Source organism: Danio rerio, chromosome 4 (genome assembly GCF_052040795.2).
Source record: "Danio rerio strain M-AB ecotype USA chromosome 4, GRCz13ab, whole genome shotgun sequence".
Taxonomy (NCBI): Eukaryota; Metazoa; Chordata; class Actinopteri; order Cypriniformes; family Danionidae; genus Danio; species Danio rerio.
Genome location: NC_141024.2, coordinates 43835449 through 43853307, shown reverse-complemented (window position 1 = coordinate 43853307; position 17859 = coordinate 43835449). Strand labels below are relative to the sequence as shown.

The 17859-nt window shown below is 43.0% G+C and overlaps 3 protein-coding genes and 7 non-coding genes across 10 annotated transcripts in view; 9 read left to right on the top strand and 1 right to left on the bottom strand.

Moving 5' to 3' along the window:
* The first annotated feature begins 2700 nt into the window (after positions 1-2700).
* On the top strand, positions 2701-3341 carry LOC147845016 (uncharacterized). The gene is made up of 2 exons (XM_087249617.2): positions 2701-3087; positions 3165-3341. Exons 1-2 carry the CDS (start codon positions 2749-2751, stop codon positions 3339-3341), a joined length of 516 nt encoding a protein of 171 aa, XP_087105743.2. The 5' UTR covers positions 2701-2748.
* Positions 3342-3389: 48 nt separating this feature from the next.
* Positions 3390-6116, top strand: LOC148681106 (uncharacterized). Its single transcript, XM_088650701.1, has 2 exons — positions 3390-3670; positions 3755-6116. Exons 1-2 carry the CDS (start codon positions 3543-3545, stop codon positions 4545-4547), a joined length of 921 nt encoding a protein of 306 aa, XP_088506827.1. The 5' UTR covers positions 3390-3542; the 3' UTR covers positions 4548-6116.
* A 2309-nt stretch (positions 6117-8425) lies between these two features.
* Positions 8426-8497, top strand: trnaq-uug (transfer RNA glutamine (anticodon UUG)). The gene has a single exon. It is a non-coding gene; the product is annotated as a tRNA-Gln (tRNA).
* Positions 8498-9194: 697 nt separating this feature from the next.
* On the top strand, positions 9195-9267 carry trnaf-gaa (transfer RNA phenylalanine (anticodon GAA)). Its single transcript has one exon. It is a non-coding gene; the product is annotated as a tRNA-Phe (tRNA).
* Positions 9268-10049: 782 nt separating this feature from the next.
* On the top strand, positions 10050-10121 carry trnaq-uug (transfer RNA glutamine (anticodon UUG)). Its single transcript has one exon. It is a non-coding gene; the product is annotated as a tRNA-Gln (tRNA).
* Positions 10122-11591: 1470 nt separating this feature from the next.
* Positions 11592-11664, top strand: trnaf-gaa (transfer RNA phenylalanine (anticodon GAA)). Its single transcript has one exon. It is a non-coding gene; the product is annotated as a tRNA-Phe (tRNA).
* A 780-nt stretch (positions 11665-12444) lies between these two features.
* On the top strand, positions 12445-12516 carry trnaq-uug (transfer RNA glutamine (anticodon UUG)). The gene has a single exon. It is a non-coding gene; the product is annotated as a tRNA-Gln (tRNA).
* Positions 12517-12623: 107 nt separating this feature from the next.
* Positions 12624-12697, top strand: trnai-aau (transfer RNA isoleucine (anticodon AAU)). The gene has a single exon. It is a non-coding gene; the product is annotated as a tRNA-Ile (tRNA).
* A 354-nt stretch (positions 12698-13051) lies between these two features.
* LOC148681103 (uncharacterized) overlaps positions 13052-17859 on the bottom strand; it is a 37701-nt gene continuing 32893 nt past the window's right edge. The window contains exon 4 of the mRNA XM_088650691.1: positions 13052-17765. Within this exon, the coding sequence (XP_088506817.1) occupies positions 17701-17765 (65 nt within the window). The 3' untranslated portion in view covers positions 13052-17700. The remainder of the gene's footprint in view (positions 17766-17859) is intronic.
* Positions 14861-14934, top strand: trnat-ugu (transfer RNA threonine (anticodon UGU)). Its single transcript has one exon. It is a non-coding gene; the product is annotated as a tRNA-Thr (tRNA).

Sequence of the window (17859 nt, the reverse complement as noted above, 5' to 3'; positions counted from 1 at the left end):
GTCCATCGCCTTAACCACTCAGCCACGACTCCAAGACTGCCTGTACTGCCATTTCTTTATGCCTAGTACACATATTGTGCATCCAGATGAAACTTTCATCAAGCGATAGCGCAACAGCAAAAGCTGTGGCTCCACAAAATGAGCGTCACACGCCCGAACAAGGACTTGAACCCTGGACCCTCAGATTAAAAGTCTGATGCTCTACCGACTGAGCTATCCTGGCTCCACAACACTAATTCACAAGTAGGCAAGGTTTGGGCTGTGGTCGGCGCAGAACTTTACAGTACACTAAAGTTTACCGTGAGATGGGGTTTTAAGCTTATGGTTGGTGTGGATGTTGCTAAAACACGACAGGTTACTTTGAGGTTGGGTTTATGGTTTTTGTAGGTGTAGACATCAGTACAACACAATAGTTTGGACTTCATGTCATGTAGGAGACATTAAATAGATCAATGATAACTGCAGAATGTCTTTCTGCTGTTGTGGCAATGAATGGACACTCAACAATTGAAAAGATTCCTTCCATGCCTTAGAAGCGTGACTTGATCAGTACTTATCTACACAGCATGCTGGCATCAAAGATCCTATTTCTCTTATATCATATCCCTAGTCTTCCACACTTTAGGAAACGTAAACATTCAGGACGTGCCATTAGCACAGCCTGCACTAAAAGAAGGCTGGAGATAACGGATGGCAACACAGAGTGCAACACCAATGTCGCCTTGAAAAACATGCCATGACACGTATTTGAACCAGGGTTGCTGTGGCCACAATGCAGAACACTAAGCACTATACTATCACAGCGAGCTACAGGATTGCCGCTGTGGCTCTTGTGTGGTATGTTCCTTCATGTGATATGCCCCTTTCTCTTCAGTGAGAACACACAGTTGTTTTTCTCCTCCTACCAGCACAACGCTTTTCCCAAGAAACAATGGAAATGCAAACATCGATGGCTGCTGCAATTTTATAAAGGGACAGGATGTGGGTATAGTTAGCAGGACTTGAACCTGCGGGAGAATACCCCAACCGATTTCTAGTCGATCGCCTTAACCACGCAGCCATGACTACAAGACTGTTCTCCCATGTCCTCATGCCTAGTACACGTGTTGTGCATTCAGATGAAACTTTCAGCAAGCGATAGCTCAACGGCAAAAGCTGTGGCTCCACAAAGAGTCTCTCATGCCCGAACACAGACTTGAACCCTGGACCCTCTACCGACTCCGCTAAAGCTGGGGAACAATAGTCTGTTTTGGAAGGGGAAGAAAAAAGCACAAGAAAAATAAGAAAATTTGAGAAATTGAGAAAGAAAGAAGCGAAATTAAGGTTATATTTTGTATTTTTTGCCCACCAGAAACTACTCAATGCATATATAACAGTACTGGTTCAAGAAATATGTCCATAAATAACACTTTGGGTAGATCACAAGGTTCAATCCCCGACTGGAGCAGGTATCTAACCAGGTTTAGTAATGAGTCGATCATGAACATTTCGTTCATTTTAAACGAATCATCAATATGATTTGGGAACTATAAGTCCTCTTAGGGAGTGATTTGTTAATTTGCGCGTGCATACATTTGTGCAGGTGGTATCGTTATTTCAAGTCTTCATCACATTTCGTGTCGTTTATCGCGGAAAGGCAGAAACCAATCATATGCGTTTAGAGCCGAAAAAGATTTGAACCGTTCACCTCTCGAGTCCTCTATCGGGTCTGAGTCACTCGTTTATTACGGGCCAATCATACGCGTTTAGAGCAGGAAAAATATTTGATCCGTTCATCTCTCGAGTCCTCTATCGGGTTTGAGTCATTCGTTCCTCACGGGCCAATCATACGCGTTTAGAGCTGGAAAAAGAATTGATCCGTTCATCTCTTGAGTCCTCTATCGGGTCTGAGTCACTCGTTCATCATGGGCCAATCATACGCATTTAGAGCCGGAAAAAGAATTGATCCGTTCACCTCATGAGTCAGGTCTGAATTTGGAGAAAAGCTCCGCCACTGCACTTGACACCACCAACACTGGTTTGAAGTGCAGCTCAGGTTAAATACTCTCTCTCCTCTCTAGAAAGATCCAATGATTGCTACCAGGTGGACACAGTTACCTGCAGGGAGAGAGAGGAAAAACACAATGCTCATTGTCCACCAAAAGCTATGTCTCAGGACGCAAGCCCTGGGATAACCGCTATCACCCTCCTGGAGCATATACAGGCAAGAAATTCATTAATTAGTTGTTATGGAAGTTATTCATTAAGCTTTTAATGTACTACACAAAATGGTAATCTAAATGTTTATTTTATCATTAGTTTTATTTAATATATGTTTTTTTATTGTTTTATTTTTTTAAGGTGAATTGCTGGGAATGGAGCACCTTTACAGCCAGACCGGCAAAACCCTGACTCCGGTGCTCCAGAACCCAGAGGAGGAAGACAGGCTGGTGGAGGAAGTACATGACGAGGATCTACAAGATGACGGGTTTGAGGAGGAGATCATGGAGGACATCACAGTTCCAGTGCTGTATGAGGATGACCCCTGCCGTGATCTCAGAAACAGCCCCTTATCTTCGCCTCTGCCTCAGTCCCCAGCATTACTGGAGCATATACAGGCAAGAAATTCATTAATTAGTTGTTATGGAAGTTATTCATTAAGCTTTTAATGTACTACACAAAATGGTAATCTAAATGTTTATTTTATCATTAGTTTTATTTAATATATGTTTTTTTATTGTTTTATTTTTTTAAGGTGAATTGCTGGGAATGGAGCACCTTTACAGCCAGACCGGCAAAACCCTGACTCCGGTGCTCCAGAACCCAGAGGAGGAAGACAGGCTGGTGGAGGAAGTACATGACGAGGATCTACAAGATGACGGGTTTGAGGAGGAGATCATGGAGGACATCACAGTTCCAGTGCTGTATGAGGATGACCCCTGCCGTGATCTCAGAAACAGCCCCTCATCTTCGCCTCTGCCTCAGTCCCCAGCATTACTGGCTGAGCCGTCCACATCAGCTGGTGGAGAAGGACAGCTTCCTAGCCCAGCCCCCTCAGTGCCGTCACAGCCATCCAAGTCTGGAGACAGTCTCTCTGTTGAGGCTCAGGTAAGATATATTAAGAACTTAATTTGATTTAGTCTTTTTTTATTCCACATATACTAAACTTATTCTGTATTTACCAGGGAGTAGTCATTGGACCTGATGGCATTGCTGGGTGGGACAAGGTCCAGGATCTGGCTGCTTATTTGGTAGGTCTTCGTGTGGCTCCTTACCTCACTGACCTGCAGGTGACAGAGGCCATCCAGCTGTGGACAGCTCTCCTGGATGTTGATAAACAGCGCATCAACTACCAGCCTTGACATCAGCCTCAGCTGACACATGGGTGCTTTAAGGCACCGAATCGCTCCGGAGTCACTCCAGGTGTGGAGAGCGTCAAGCGCTGTCTGATTGGACATCCTGGGGGTCCAGCACAGTGGCCTAGCACCAGCCGCTTGGTTGAGGCCATTTGTACAAAGTTGTGTGCCGTACACAAGTCCACTTCCAAGAAGGCTGGTGTTCGCATGCCCAGGTGGTCTAAAATACTGACCGATTACCACCACATCCGGGATCTGGTGCTTGGCAGTCGCAGGCTGATGGATGAAACAGTGATCCAGCTTTTTGAGCTAAACCAGAAGACGCTTATTCAGTGGTAACCAAAGCACATTATTTTCTTTAAATTACCTGAATACTTCTAAATTAATATATATGAATAATACATATCATTTATAATCAGGTTTCAACGGGGGCAAAAGGATCAGGAAATGAGTGTACTCACTCAGGGACTGACTCCACTTGATCCAATTGCTGTGGCAGATACGCAGCTTCCTTTGCCGAGGGAAAAATTGGATGAGGCACCATCAACATCAGGCCCCAAACACCAGTTTGTCTTTCCTCCAGATAAAGAAGGACAGGCACCTCTTCTTCGACCTGGTCGAAAGTCTGCTTCTGCAACCACCACAGTTTGCTCCTTCCTGCCGGATGCCACCACGGTGTGCTCCTTTCCACCGGCCCCCACGACGGAATGCCCCATCGCGCCAACCCCCACCACAGTCTGCCACATTGCACCGGCCCCTACCATGGTGTGCCTTGTCACACCGACCTTCACCACAGTGCGCCCCACCTCGCCAGCCTCCACCACAGTGTTCCCCATCATACCAGCCTCCACCACAGTGCGCCCTATTGCGCTGGCCCCCACCACAGTGCGCCCCATTGTGTCTGCCCCCACCACGGTGTGCTCCTTTCCACCGACCCCCAGCACGGTGTGCCCCATAGCACCACCCCCCATAGCACCAGGTGTTGTGCAGCCCATTTCAGGACCTGGATCATTGTTTGGCACACTTGTTTTTAACCCAGACATGAGTGTGTCAATGGTGATTCCATCATTTGCTGCACCAACATCAAGTGCAGTCCCAGCTTCACCTGCACCTGCTGTTCCTCCACCTGCACCTGCTCCACCTGCGCCGACGGGAACAGGAGAAGGAAAGTGGAGTCCACAAAAGGAAGTATGTGCGTGCGGTTACTTTTAATGTTTGCAGCAAATGTGGGCAACCAAAGACTAAGGAGTTTGGCCATAGCCGATTTGTCCTTAGAGGACTGGTTGGCAGAACAGCGCCAGCAAAATAAATCAATCAAGCCTTTATTTGTCACTACACTTTCGTATAGCGAAATTGGACCCCCCAGACCATACACAAAACATCACAAACAACTTTTCAGGGGAGACAGATCTCAGGAGGTAGCATTTAGAAACGAAGAAAGATACATTTGGACAGTTAGGCTAAAAAACACCCCCTCAGCTTGCCCTTGATTAGGACAAAGTGAGAAAAGGGAGAAAAACAGCCCTATCTTAGCATAAGCACACCGGCAAGACACAACATAGACAGAGGGGATGGGAACAGGGGTAATGGAAAACAGTCCGTTGAGTGCGGGCAGCCAACTGGTCCAGCAGCCATTTCCGTCGCAAGTCACAGCCCCGCCCACGCCCCACGTGGGTAAAAGCACACGAAGGCGTTTGGATGGGGATCGGTGGTGAATGTTTATCTGTAGATATGTTTGTGTGTGTGTGTGAGCCTGCACAGTCCTGAGTCCCGCCGGTGTCCTTGACAGGGGCAGGAATTTTAGAGCGTCCGCTTATGTTGCTTATCCCAGGGAGTTGTTTATTTCCAGCCGAGGCCGTCTGGCAGGAGTAAGAGAAGAGCCGAAAAAAAGACAGTAAGATACTTCCACTTTAGGTCAATATCTGCCAATTTCACAGATATTTAATGTCCATCACTCGTCTCCCGATCTGGCCAAAATTTGTTGCAGAGCCGCTAGCTTCACCTCGATGGTTTCCAGTTTGCGGTCAAGGACCATAGTCTGATTCGCGACCCTACCCATCAGTGTTTCAATCAAGCCGGCCAGCCTAGTGGGGTTTTGAGCTGCGCTGACCGCTTTTATCAGTTTCCGATATCCCAGGGCCCCGCATAAGCCCATCAGCAGAAACCCTGTTATCAAAGTTCCACATAGGTAGATATCTTCAATATCCTCCAGAGACAGAGCAGCTAGACAGAGGACTCTCCACTTCTCCCACCCGTCCATCACATATCCAGCTGCGAGCGTCCCCTCAGGACAGCTGGGTTCCCCGGAGCCCAGCGATCTCGTTGAGAAGATGGTGTCAATTGCATTCAGAGACCAGTTGATCAAATCCATAATTCCTTTTTCGTTTGGAAAGCAGGACAAGGAGAGCCTCAGAGATAGAATAAGACGAGACAAGAGGTGCTAGCAAGGAGAGATATGGGACGGAGCGGGAAGAAGAGCGACCGCCTTCGCCGAGAGCCAAAGAAGAAGGACAAACTCCAGCTCCAGAATAAAGGACAAATTGCTGAATATATTTTTGTAAATGTTACATGGGTACTCTCTCTCTCTCTCATTTTATTTAATTTTTGTGTGTTAATATTTAGCATTTTAAAGTGGCACTTATAGGCCCACTCTTATTTTGTCTTGTGTGTACTTATTTAATATTTGTGTGCATTTTATGTAAAAATATATTTATATTTCTTTAAAAAAATAACATTTTATACATTGCTTAAATACTATATTTTATATATTACGTGCCCCCACTCTTGCATTTTATTATGTATTTATATTATTGTTTAATATATTGTGTATATAAAAATAAATATATATATATATAGAGTATTGTTTTTATATAATGTGTATAATAAATAAATATATTTATATATAGTATTGTTTTAATATATTATATGTGCATAATAAATAAATATATATTGTATTGTTTTTATTTATTGTATATTATATAGTTTATATATTAAGATATATTTTTATTATTTTTATTAATATTTTTAAGATATGTTTTTATTATATATTTTTATTATTTATTATTAGTTTTTTATATTTTTTAAATTGTTTTGCGATTTTAATATTTGTATTCATTTTAATAAACCATTTTGCATATTACTTGTTTTTGTGTGCATTCATTTAAAGTTATTACATAAAGAAATATAACATATATTATATATATATATATATATATATATATATATATATATATATATATATATATATATATATATATATAGTATAGTATATATTTATATATTAATAAATAAATATATATATAATATACTTATATATACATAAACATGCATACATATGTTTAATTGAAACATTTTCATTCATTTTTAATTAACGTAATATGCTTTTTAAGAACAATATCCACATAATAATAGTAATATCAATATAATTGCCTGTGTTACGTCAGTAAAATTTCAATAAGAGCGCAGCTGATTGGCTCCGCTGAAACCGACACTGATTGGATATTGTGTTACACAGATCGTGTGTTCGAATCCAGCACGCAAAAAATGACATTTAGAATGACATGCAATATGCAACCAAAATACCACATTATGCACAGTCACAAAGCCGCGAACACTACTGCAAGCGAAATTTGTCGCATTTTTTCCGTTTTTTTGCGGCTTGTTCGCTTGCGAGTGAGCGAAAAGATTGGGCCCCTTCCTATGCTAAGCGAGCGCTCTACCATTTGAGCTAATTCCCCTCGGAAAAATTCAAATTGGTAGTTTTTGGCGTGGTCAAAAAAAAAAAAAAAAAGATCACATCTGCTCTGTGGTGGCCTCTTTGCCCTGCCCGCCGTTTAGTCGTCAAATTGCCTGGAATAGCGCGCTTTTCTTTTGAAGGCCCTACCTAGTCCTGCTATAGTAAACGTGTGAGGAGCCCTGCATGCCGAATGACTCAGAATGACTCAGTTACTCAGAAATCAATGCACATTGGCACCACCTTGGATTGACATTCTACTACTTTCCTGCAAGGCCGTTTTTTTTTTTTTTTTATACATTCCCTACAGCTCTGACAGCACCACACAACAAGCTTAAGGTTCCATGGGGTAATGGTTAGCACTCTGGAATCTGAATCCAGCGATCTGAGTTCAAATTTTAGTGGGATCTGTTATTTTGCCAGCACCGCACAAAAAAAAGCTTGAATAGAATGTTAATCTCTTGAAGGCCAGGGAATGACAGTTACTCTGGGCTTTCTAGTGCTTTAGGCAGGAAGTGGCCGGTTAGATCAGCTGGTTAGACTATGGTGCTAATAACGGCAAGGTTGTGGATTCCATCCCTGTACTGGCCGAGCTCTTACTCTCTTAGGCCTCAGATGCATTTAAGGGCTCTGCTCGGTCTTACACACGTCTATGCTGCAGAAAAACGATGAAATGGCAGCTGAAATAGCTCAGTTGGGAGAGTGTTAGACTGAAGATCTAAAGGACCCTGGTTAGATCCAGGCTTTGGTAAAGTAGTGTTGTTTTTCTGTTTTGGGCACAAGAGTTAGGTGACCGAAAGTCACCCAAAAAGCCTAGCTGCTGCACCCTTAAGTCCAACTGCTTCCACTTGACCAAAAAGCTATCTTACTTCCAAATGGTCACGTCGCTTCTGGTGATGATTGAATCAAGAGAGTTTCACTTTAAACCTTTTCGCTTTAAAAAGGCATGAAAACAGAGGTGGAGAATGCAGCCATTTTCCCGCTAGCTCTCGCATCCAAAGCGAGCGCTTTACCATTTAAGCTAATTCCCCTCAGAACAATCAAAAAATTGGCGATTTTCGACGTGGTCAAATTAGAAAAAAAAGATCAAATTTGCTCTGTGGTGGCCTCTTTGCCCTACCTGCCGTTTAGTCGTCAAATTGCCTGGAATAGTGCGCTTTTCTTTTAAAGGCCCTACCTGGTCCTGCTCTAGTAAACGTGTGATGAGCCCTGCATGCCGAATGACGAGTTACTCAGAAATCAATGCACATTGGCACTGCCTTGTATTGACATTTTGCTACCTTCTGGCAAGGCCGTTTTTTTTTTTTTTTTTACATTTTTTTTTTTTAGCCCGGGCAGCACCAACCAGAATACTTGAGGTTCCATGGTGTAATGGTTAGCGCTCTGGACTTTGAATCCAGCGATCCGAGTTCAAATCTCGGTGGGACCTTGTTTTTTTACCAGCACCGCACAAAAAAAGCTGGAGTAGCATTCTTATCTCTTGAAGGCCGGAAAATGACAGTTACTCTGAGATTTTTAGCAATTATGGTGGCAAGTGGCCGGTTAGCTCAGCTGGTTAGAGCGTGGTGTTAATAACGCCAGGGGCGCGGGTCCAATCCCCGTAATGGCCAAACTTTTACCCTTTAAGGCCTCAGAAGCATTTCAGGATTCTGCTTAGTCTCACAAACATGAATGCTACAGGATACTTGTGAAAGGGCAGACGAAATAGCTCTGTTGGGAGAGCATTAGACTTAAGATTTAAAGGTCCCTGGTCCGATCCTGGGTTTCAGCAAAACCGTGCTGTTGTTCTATTTTGTGCACAAGGGTTGGGTGACTGAAAGTCACCCAAAAAGCCTAGCTGCTTCACCCTTAAGTCCACCTGCTTCCACTTTTTTACCAGCACCGCACAAAAAAAGCTGGAATAGCATTCTTATCTCTTGAAGGCCGGAGAATGACATTTATACTGAGCTTTTTAGCAAACATGGCAGAAAGTGGCTGGTTAGCTCAGCTGGTTAGAGCGTGGTGCTAATAATGCCAAGGTTGCGGGTTCGAACTTCGTACTGGATAAACTTTTACCCTTCAAGGCCTCAGAGGCATTTCAGGATTCTGCTTAGTCTAAGAGACATGAATGATACTTTGAAATAGCAGCCGAAATAGTTCAGTTGGGAGAGCGTTAGACTAAAGATCTAAAGGTCCCTGGTTCGATCCCGGGTATCGGCAAAACAGTGCAGTTGTTCTATTTTGTGCACAAGGGGCAGGTGACTGAGTCACCCAAAAAGCCTAGCTGCTTCACCCTTAAGTCCACCTGCTTCCACTTGACCAAAATGCTATCTTCCTCCCAGATAGTCACATTGCTTCTGGCGATGATTCCAATGGCCTGATCGACAGCACTCTATAATGCTATGTATTTAGCGCTTTGATGTCCCACTGCGGACACGCTGCTGAATAAAAGAAAACTGTGACTTGATAGGGCTTCTGAAGGCTTGCAATGATATGTACGACATGGAAACCGGCAAAGCTGACGTAAGTAGTTTCGCTTTAAACCCTCAAGGTGCCACCAGCTTTGCAATAAAAGCCAATGTAAAAAGGCATTAAAAACAGAGGTGGAGAATGCAGGCATTGTTCCCGCTACCTCTAGCATGCAAAGCGAGCGCTTAACCATTTGAGCTAATTCCCCTCAGAGCAATAAAAAAATTGGCGATTTTCGACGTGGTCAAAATAGAAAAAAAAAAAAATTTGTTCTGTGGTGGCCTCTTTGCCCTGCCTGCCGTTTAGTCGTCAAAATGCCTGGAATAGTGCGCTTTTCTTTTGAAGGCCCTACCTGGTCCTGCTTCAGTAAACGTGTGAGGAGTCCTGCATGCCGAATGACGAGTTACTCAGAAATCAATGCACATTGGCACTGCCTTGTATTGACATTCTGCTACTTTCTGGCAAGGCCGTTTTCTTTTTTTTTTTTACATTTTTTTCTCTTTACCCCGGGCAGCACCAATTAGATGACTTGAGGTTCCATGGTGTAATGGTTAGCACTCTGGACTTTGAATCCAGTGATCCGAGTTCAAATCTCGGTGGGACCTTGTTTTTTTACCAGCACCGCACAAAAAAAGCTGGAATAGCATTCTTATCTCTTGAAGGCCGGAAAATGACAGTTACTCTGAGCTTTTTAGGAAACATGGCAGAAAGTTGCCGGTTAGCTCAGCTGGTTAGAGCGTGGTGCTAATAACGCCAAGGTTGCAGGTTCGATCCCCGTACTGGCCAAGCTTTTACCCTTTAAGGCCTCAGAGGCATTTCAGGATTCTGCTTAGTCTCACAGACATGAATGCTGCAGGATACTTGGGAAAGGGCAGACGAAATAGCTCTGTTGGGTGAGCATTAGACTTAAGATTTAAAGGTCCCTGCTCCGATTCTGGGTTTCAGCAAAACAGTGCTGTTGTTCTATTTTGTGCACAAGGGTCAGGTGACTGAAAGTCACCCAAAAAGCCTAGCTGCTTCACCCTTAAGTCCACCTGCTTCCACTTGACCAAAACGCTATCTTCCTCCCAGATAGTCACATTGCTTCTGGCGATGATTCCAATGGCCTGATCGACAGCACTCTATAATGCTATGTATTTAGCGCTTTGATGTCCCACTGCAAACACGCTGCTGATTAAAAGAAAACTGTGACTTGACAGGGCTTCTGAAGGCTTGCAATGATATGTACGACACGGCAACCGGCAAAGCTGACGTAAGTAGTTTCGCTTTAAACCCTCAAGGTGCCACCAGCTTTGCAATAAAAGCCAATGTAAAAAGGCATTAAAAACAGAGGTGGAGAATGCAGGCATTGTTCCCGCTACCTCTAGCATGCAAAGCGAGCGCTTAACCATTTGAGCTAATTCCCCTCAGAGCAATAAAAAATTGGCGATTTTCTACGTGGTCAAAATAGAAAAAAAAAAAAAATTTGCTCTGTGGTGGCCTCTTTGCCCTGCCTGCCGTTTAGTCGTCAAAATGCCTGGAATAGTGCGCTTTTCTTTTGAAGGCCCTACCTGGTCCTGCTTCAGTAAACGTGTGAGGAGTCCTGCATGCCGAATGACGAGTTACTCAGAAATCAATGCACATTGGCACTGCCTTGTATTGACATTCTGCTACTTTCTGGCAAGGCCGTTTTCTTTTTTTTTTTTTTTTTTTTACATTTTTTTCTCTTTACCCCGGGCAGCACCAATTAGATGACTTGAGGTTCCATGGTTAGGTAACGGTTAGCACTCTGGACTCTGAATCCAGCGATCCGAGTTCAAATCTCGGTGGGACCTTGTTTTTTTACCAGCACCGCACAAAAAAAGCTGGAATAGCATTCTTATCTCTTGCAGGCCGGAGAATGACAGTTATACTGAGCTTTTTAGCAAACATGGCAGAAAGTGCCTGGTTAGCTCAGCTGGTTAGAGCATGGTGCTAATAACGCCAAGGTCGCGGGTTCGATCTTCGTACTGGATAAACTTTTACCCTTTAAGTCCTCAGAGGCATTTCAGGATTCTGCTTAGTCTAACAGACATGAATGATACTTTAAAATGGCAGCCGAAATAGCTCAGTTGGGAGAGCGTTAGACTGAAGATCTAAAGGTCTCTGGTTCGGTCCCAGGTTTAGGCAAAACAGTGCTGTTGTTCTATTTTGTGCACAAGGGTCAGGTGACTGAGTCACCCAAAAAGCCTAGCTGCTTCACCCTTAAGTCCACCTGCCTCCACTTGACCAAAACGCTATCTTCCTCCCAGATAGTCACATTGCTTCTGGCGATGATTCCAATGGCCTGATCGACAGCACTCTATAATGCTATGTATTTAGCGCTTTGGTGTCCCACTGCGGACACGCTGCTGAATGAAAGAAAAATGTGACTTGATAGGGCTTCTGAAGGCTTGCAATGATATGTACTACATGGAAACCGGCAAAGCTGACGTAAGTAGTTTCGCTTTAAACCCTCAAGGTGCCACCAGCTTTGCAAAAAAAGCCAATGTAAAAAGGCATGAAAACAGAGGTGGAGAATGCAGGCATTGTTCCCGCTACCTCTAGCATGTAAAGCGAGCGCTTAACCATTTGAGCTAATTCCCCTCAGAGCAATCAAAAATTGGCGATTTTCGACGTGGTCAAATTAGAAAAAAAAGATCACATTTGCTCTGTGGTGGCCTCTTTGCCCTGCCTGCCGTTTAGTCGTCAAAATGCCTGGAATAGTGCGCTTTTCTTTTGAAGGCCCTACCTGGTCCTGCTCCAGTAAACGTGTGATGAGCCCTGCATGCCGAATGACGAGTTACTCAGAAATCAATGCACATTGGCACTGCCTTGTATTGACATTTTGCTACCTTCTGGCAAGGCCGTTTATTTATTTATTTTTTACATTTTCTTTTTAGCCCGGGCAGCACCAACCAGAAGACTTGAGGTTCCATGGTGTAATGGTTAGCACTCTGGACTTTGAATCCAGTGATCCGAGTTCAAATCTCGGTGGGACCTTGTTTTTTTACCAGCACCGCACAAAAAAAGCTGGAATAGCATTCTTATCTCTTGAAGGCCGGAAAATGACAGTTACTCTGAGCTTTTTAGAAAACATGGCAGAAAGTGGCCGGTAAGCTCAGCTGGTTAGAGCGTGGTGCTAATAACGCCAAGGTCGCGGGTTCGATCCCCGTACTGGCCAAGCTTTTACCCTTTAAGGCCTCAGAGGCATTTCAGGATTCTGCTTAGTCTCACAGACATGAATGCTGCAGGATACTTGTGAAAGGGCAGACGAAATAGCTCTGTTGGGCGAGCATTAGACTTAAGATTTAAAGGTCCCTGCTCCGATCCTGGGTTTCAGCAAAACAGTGCTGTTGTTCTATTTTGTGCACAAGGGTCAGGTGACTGAAAGTCACCCAAAAAGCCTAGCTGCTTCACCCTTAAGTCCACCTGCTTCCACTTGACCAAAACGCTATCTTCCTCCCAGATAGTCACATTATTTCATGTTACGCACCGTCTAGGGATGGTGCACAACATGAAAGACAAGACAACAAAATGAATTCAAAGATTTATTGGGGTTTGAATTCGGGAGCTGACAAGGCCAAAATAACAAACAAAAATTCCTTTATATTAAATCTCTAACTTACCTGATCAAAAATAAAAGAAAAGAAAGTACAATTCACTTCCCTAACTACCTAACTCAAAAACAGAGGCCAAAAGGTTTTACAAAGAAAATGGCGTCAAACTCCTTACTATCCCAATATATACACTATTTACAATCTATTTACAAAAACAGGCAACCATATTTGAAGGACAATCCAAAATCAATGTCAGCAGGCAACAAAGGTCAAACAAGCCGGTGGAACAAAGTATCATGAACAAAGCAAACACTAAAACAAACAGTACTCACAATTCTCAATATAATCTCAGAAGTCAAACAAAACAAACAGTACTCACAAATCTCAATATTCTCTCAGAAGTCAAACAAAGCAAACAGTACTCACAAATCTCAATATTCTCAGTCCTAACACATCCAAAAACTCTGCACTATACCACAATCAAACATTTCAACAAACACAAGCAAGTGACCAAAAACAAGATGGCTGCCAAGGAAGTGGTGTCATGGCGTTTTAAAACACTGTAGGCCAATCAGGATCAAGCAAGCTGGAAGTGGCCAATTAGATGTGTTCTAAGCAAACAGGAACAAGAAAAAAAACAGATGAGACAAGACAAACATAGGATTGTAACATTCTGGCGATGATTCCAATGGCCTGATCGACAGCACTCTATAATGCTATGTATTTAGCGCTTTGATGTCCCACTGCGGACACGCTGCTGAATAAAAGAAAACTGTGACTTGATAGGGCTTCTGAAGGCTTGCAATGATATGTACGACACGGAAACCGGCAAAGCTGATGAAAGTTGTTTCGCTTTAAACCCTCAAGGTGCCACCAGCTTTGCAAAAAAAGCCAATGTAAAAAGGCATTCAAAACAGAGGTGGAGAATGCAGGCATTGTTCCCGCTACCTCTAGCATGCAAAGCGAGCGCTTAACCATTTGAGCTAATTCTACTCAGAGCAATCAAAAATTGGCGATTTTCGACGTGGTCAAAATAGAAAAAAAAGATCAAATTTGCTCTTTGCCTGCCTTTTTTTTTTTTTTTTACATTTTTATCTCTTTAGCCCGGGCAGCACCAATCAGAAGACTTGAGGTTCCATGGTGTAATGGTTAGCACTCTGGACTCTGAATTCAACGATCCGAGTTCAAATCTCGGCGGGACCTTGTTTTTTTACCAGCACCTCACAAGAGCCTTTTTATGCATGTGCAAAGTAACTGAGTAGAAAGCATAGTAAATTTTGCTTCCCCCCACTGTCTTAGATGAAACTGCGTTTGGAAGTATCATATCCAGAGGTTTTTTCTTTTAGTGTTAGGACTAAGTTGGCCAGAGCACCTGTCTTGGGAACAGCAGGTGCTAGGTTCAAATCCAAACTGCACCTTTCCCTCAGATTATGGCAGAGTGGCTTTCTGATCTGAAACTCTTTCAATGGCCAATAGCATATGTTTGTCCTGATTTCCATTTTCCGAGCTGACTCTGGGTTTGGATGTTATGAATCTGAAGGTTCCAAAAAACACTTAACACATGATTTAGGATAGATTAAATAAAAATAAATTCATGCACTTTTTGCTTTGATCTTGAACAGAGGCCAGGTTACCGGTCAGGTTTGAGACATGATCATCCAGACTCTAAAAGACTGCGTCTGTCTTGTCAGCATTTTCTGCATCCTGACATGCTGGTTTTTGTTGTGTATTATTATTCTTCTTCGATTTTTGTTATCGGGCAAATGTCTCTTACTGTGAATTTCTGTGGCGCTGTGGCTTAGCTGGTCAAAGCGCCTGTCTTGTAAACAGGAGATCCTGGGCTCAAATCCCAGCAGCGCCTTAGTCCAGGTGGTGCGTGTGCTTGTTTTATTGAGCTCACCGGAATGAATTATAAAATTGTATAGCTTTGAGGCGTAATGAATAGTGCGACAAATAGAGTTAAACAACCTCTTTGCTTGCCATTTTAAGACTTGCTGTCTTTTTTTAGTCTCTGTGTGCAAAAACGTCTTGCCTCCTATTCAGCGTTGGCGCTGTGGCTTAGTTGGTCAAAGCGCCTGTCTAGTAAGAAACTTGGCTGAGGCCAAGATGGCGACAGGTGGGACAGGTGTTGTCATAACGCTTCTAGTCTACTGTTATTTTACAAGCTTGACAGCGGCTATTCATGTGGATCTGGTTCGGATGTTTTGCAGCATCTATCCACTGTCTTATTATAATGACAATCCACATATATACAAGGATCTGGGCTACAAACGAAAAGGTAACGAACTGGCAAAGACAAGTACAGGCTATGGAACTTATGCACTGGCTGTGACCATGGTATACCCATCGCTGTACAACAAGATCACAAAGAAAAAAAAAGCAATGACAACTACACAATCGTCACGGACAGGACTTATTATCGCAATATGCTTGATGTTATCTGGGGATATCCACCCGTGCCCAGGCCCGCACCACTTCAAGACGCCGAGAGAGGCTAACCCACAAACGGAGGACAAACGCGCTACTCTTACCTTACAGGTATGCTCTTCATGTACACTTTTGTGTTCGTCTGCACAACAGGCTAATCCTCTGCTTTCTCTCTGCCCAACGCCAAATATGCTCGAGCTGTCTGTCCAGGGGGTAGAGTGTGTGAAAGGCGCGGTCGCGGTTCCGGGGTGGTCGGATGGCGAGCGGCAGGGGAAAAAAACGCATCCGAGGTTGTGTGTCGTCATGTCGGACAGAAGCTTCGGTCGGGAGTTCGCTGGACAGGTGTGTGCGTTTCGTGGAAACAAGAGACCTGGGGCCTCATGTATCAACGCTGCGTACGCAAAAAAACTTTGCGTACGCCAGGTTTCACGCTCAGAATCGCTCACGTTTGGATTCACTAACAATGAACTGAACGTGGGAATGTGCGCAGCTTCACGGCAGCTTTCTGGCTGGCGTACGCACATTTTTTGTGCGTGTCTGTTTTATTTCCATTGGCAACACCTAGAGGCAGTTGTGTTAAATTCCTCTCTACAAAGTGTCTGAGCCTTGCAATGGCAGCTGTATGAGACGGGTTCATCTAGCAGGTCTATAAGGTTTCCATACCATACAGTTGACCAGCTAAACATTAAAGCACAATTTGCAGCGGTTGCCTGTTTCCCCAATGTAATCTGAGCTATCTACTGCACACACATTGCTATAAAGACACTATCTGAACATGAATTTGCATGCGTGAATCAGAAACATTTCCATTCAATAAATGTGCAAATAAAATATGATGCACAAACTTATTGATGATTCCTACTTATCTGTCTCGTGATAAATAGTAGGTAAAATCTGATATGTAGAGGGGGAAAAAAGAAGAAGTTCATCAGATGCTAGATTCGAAACGAGTTCATGCTCGAACATGTCAATACATGAACACATGCGTCTAAAGAGCTGCGCCACTGTGACTGATAAGTGTACTGCAAAATTTGACACCTATAAATCACACTATTTCTGTTTTAATTCACTCAGTGCGATGTTCAGACCCAACTGTGTTAACCGCATCAGCTAAACTCTCCCACTCTATTTTTTTCTTTTGTTGTTAATTCCGGAGAACAAACTTGCAAATAACATCGCTTTTCTCTGGTCTACCTCCGAAAGCAGCACCTCCAGTTCACATTTTGTTCAAAGTTTCTATTTTTGCTTGCTTTTGCCATTGCTTTTTCGTTGGGTTTTGCCATTAGCATAGTCATTAGAATATTCATACGGGGGAGGAGGCAGGGAGGGGTTTTGTGCTCAGCCATGTTGCGCTCAGTTTCACGTTTATTCGGATGTACAAAAGAATTTGCGTGAGATTCGGCGTACGCAGTGTTTCATACATCTGAATTTTTTTCTGCGTACGCACATTTACAGCTTTGTGCGTACGCAATGTTATAGTATGATTTCCACGCAAGTCTTCATACATGAGGCCCCTGGTAAGTCAGTTTTTTAGTTATAAAAGGATCTGAATTAAGTAATAAATGCAGTTTTGTTGCTTCCACTCAAAAGTGTAACTGCAATCTCAGAGTCAGAAAACATGATTTTAAAAACCTATGTAATGTTCTTATTCTATGTAAAAGAGTGGTGCACAGGGATTGTTTTAAAGACCCACATCACATCTGCCTGCAGAGCTGGTGTTGAACCACGGTAAGATAGGATGTTCCTTTGCTGTGGTGGCAGTGTTGGGCAAGCTACTTGAAAAATGTAATGAGCTAAGCTATTAGCTACTCTACTTAAAAGCTTACCTCTTAGAAATGTATCAAGCTAAGCTATAAACTCCTTGGTAGCCTAGCTACATCCAAGCTATTTTTACAATTTTCATATTTAAATCGAAGCAAGTTAAATCCAAGTCAATCATATCTTAGTGATCAATAAAACTGTCAATGAAAAATAATTTAGTTCAGTTATTTACTGTAAATAATATGTTGTACCAAACTGAAACAAATTATAGTATATAACAGCAAAAACTAAAAAATCCAAAAAAAAACAGGTGTTACACAATTAAAATACTATAGTCATTTATAGTAAAGGGAAATACTTTGCAATAAGCATTATATTGTATATATATTTACAACTCTAATCTCTCTCTGTCATCTTTCAATCAAGCAAGTTTCTTGTGTCAGCCCAATGATTGTTTGGCTACATCACCAACCAGAGCGAGAGGTGGCAATAACGCATCAAAAACTTGGTTAGCGACCACTGTAAAACAGGAAAAAGAAACTGTCATTGTTCTAATGTAGAAATTTCTTCATTACTGATTGTTAAAGCTGTTTCAGTA

What these genes read in the sequence shown, in the direction of transcription:
- LOC148681106 (XM_088650701.1), top strand. Translation starts at nt 3,543, where the DNA reads ATGCCCAGGTGGTCTAAAATACTGACCGATTACCACCACATCCGGGAT. An exon ending in CAGAAGACGCTTATTCAGTG is followed by an intron (nt 3,671 to 3,754) that starts GTAACCAAAGCA and finishes ATTTATAATCAG; the next exon opens with GTTTCAACGGGGGCAAAAGG.
- LOC147845016 (XM_087249617.2), top strand. Translation starts at nt 2,749, where the DNA reads ATGGAGCACCTTTACAGCCAGACCGGCAAAACCCTGACTCCGGTGCTC. An exon ending in GTCTCTCTGTTGAGGCTCAG is followed by an intron (nt 3,088 to 3,164) that starts GTAAGATATATT and finishes TGTATTTACCAG; the next exon opens with GGAGTAGTCATTGGACCTGA.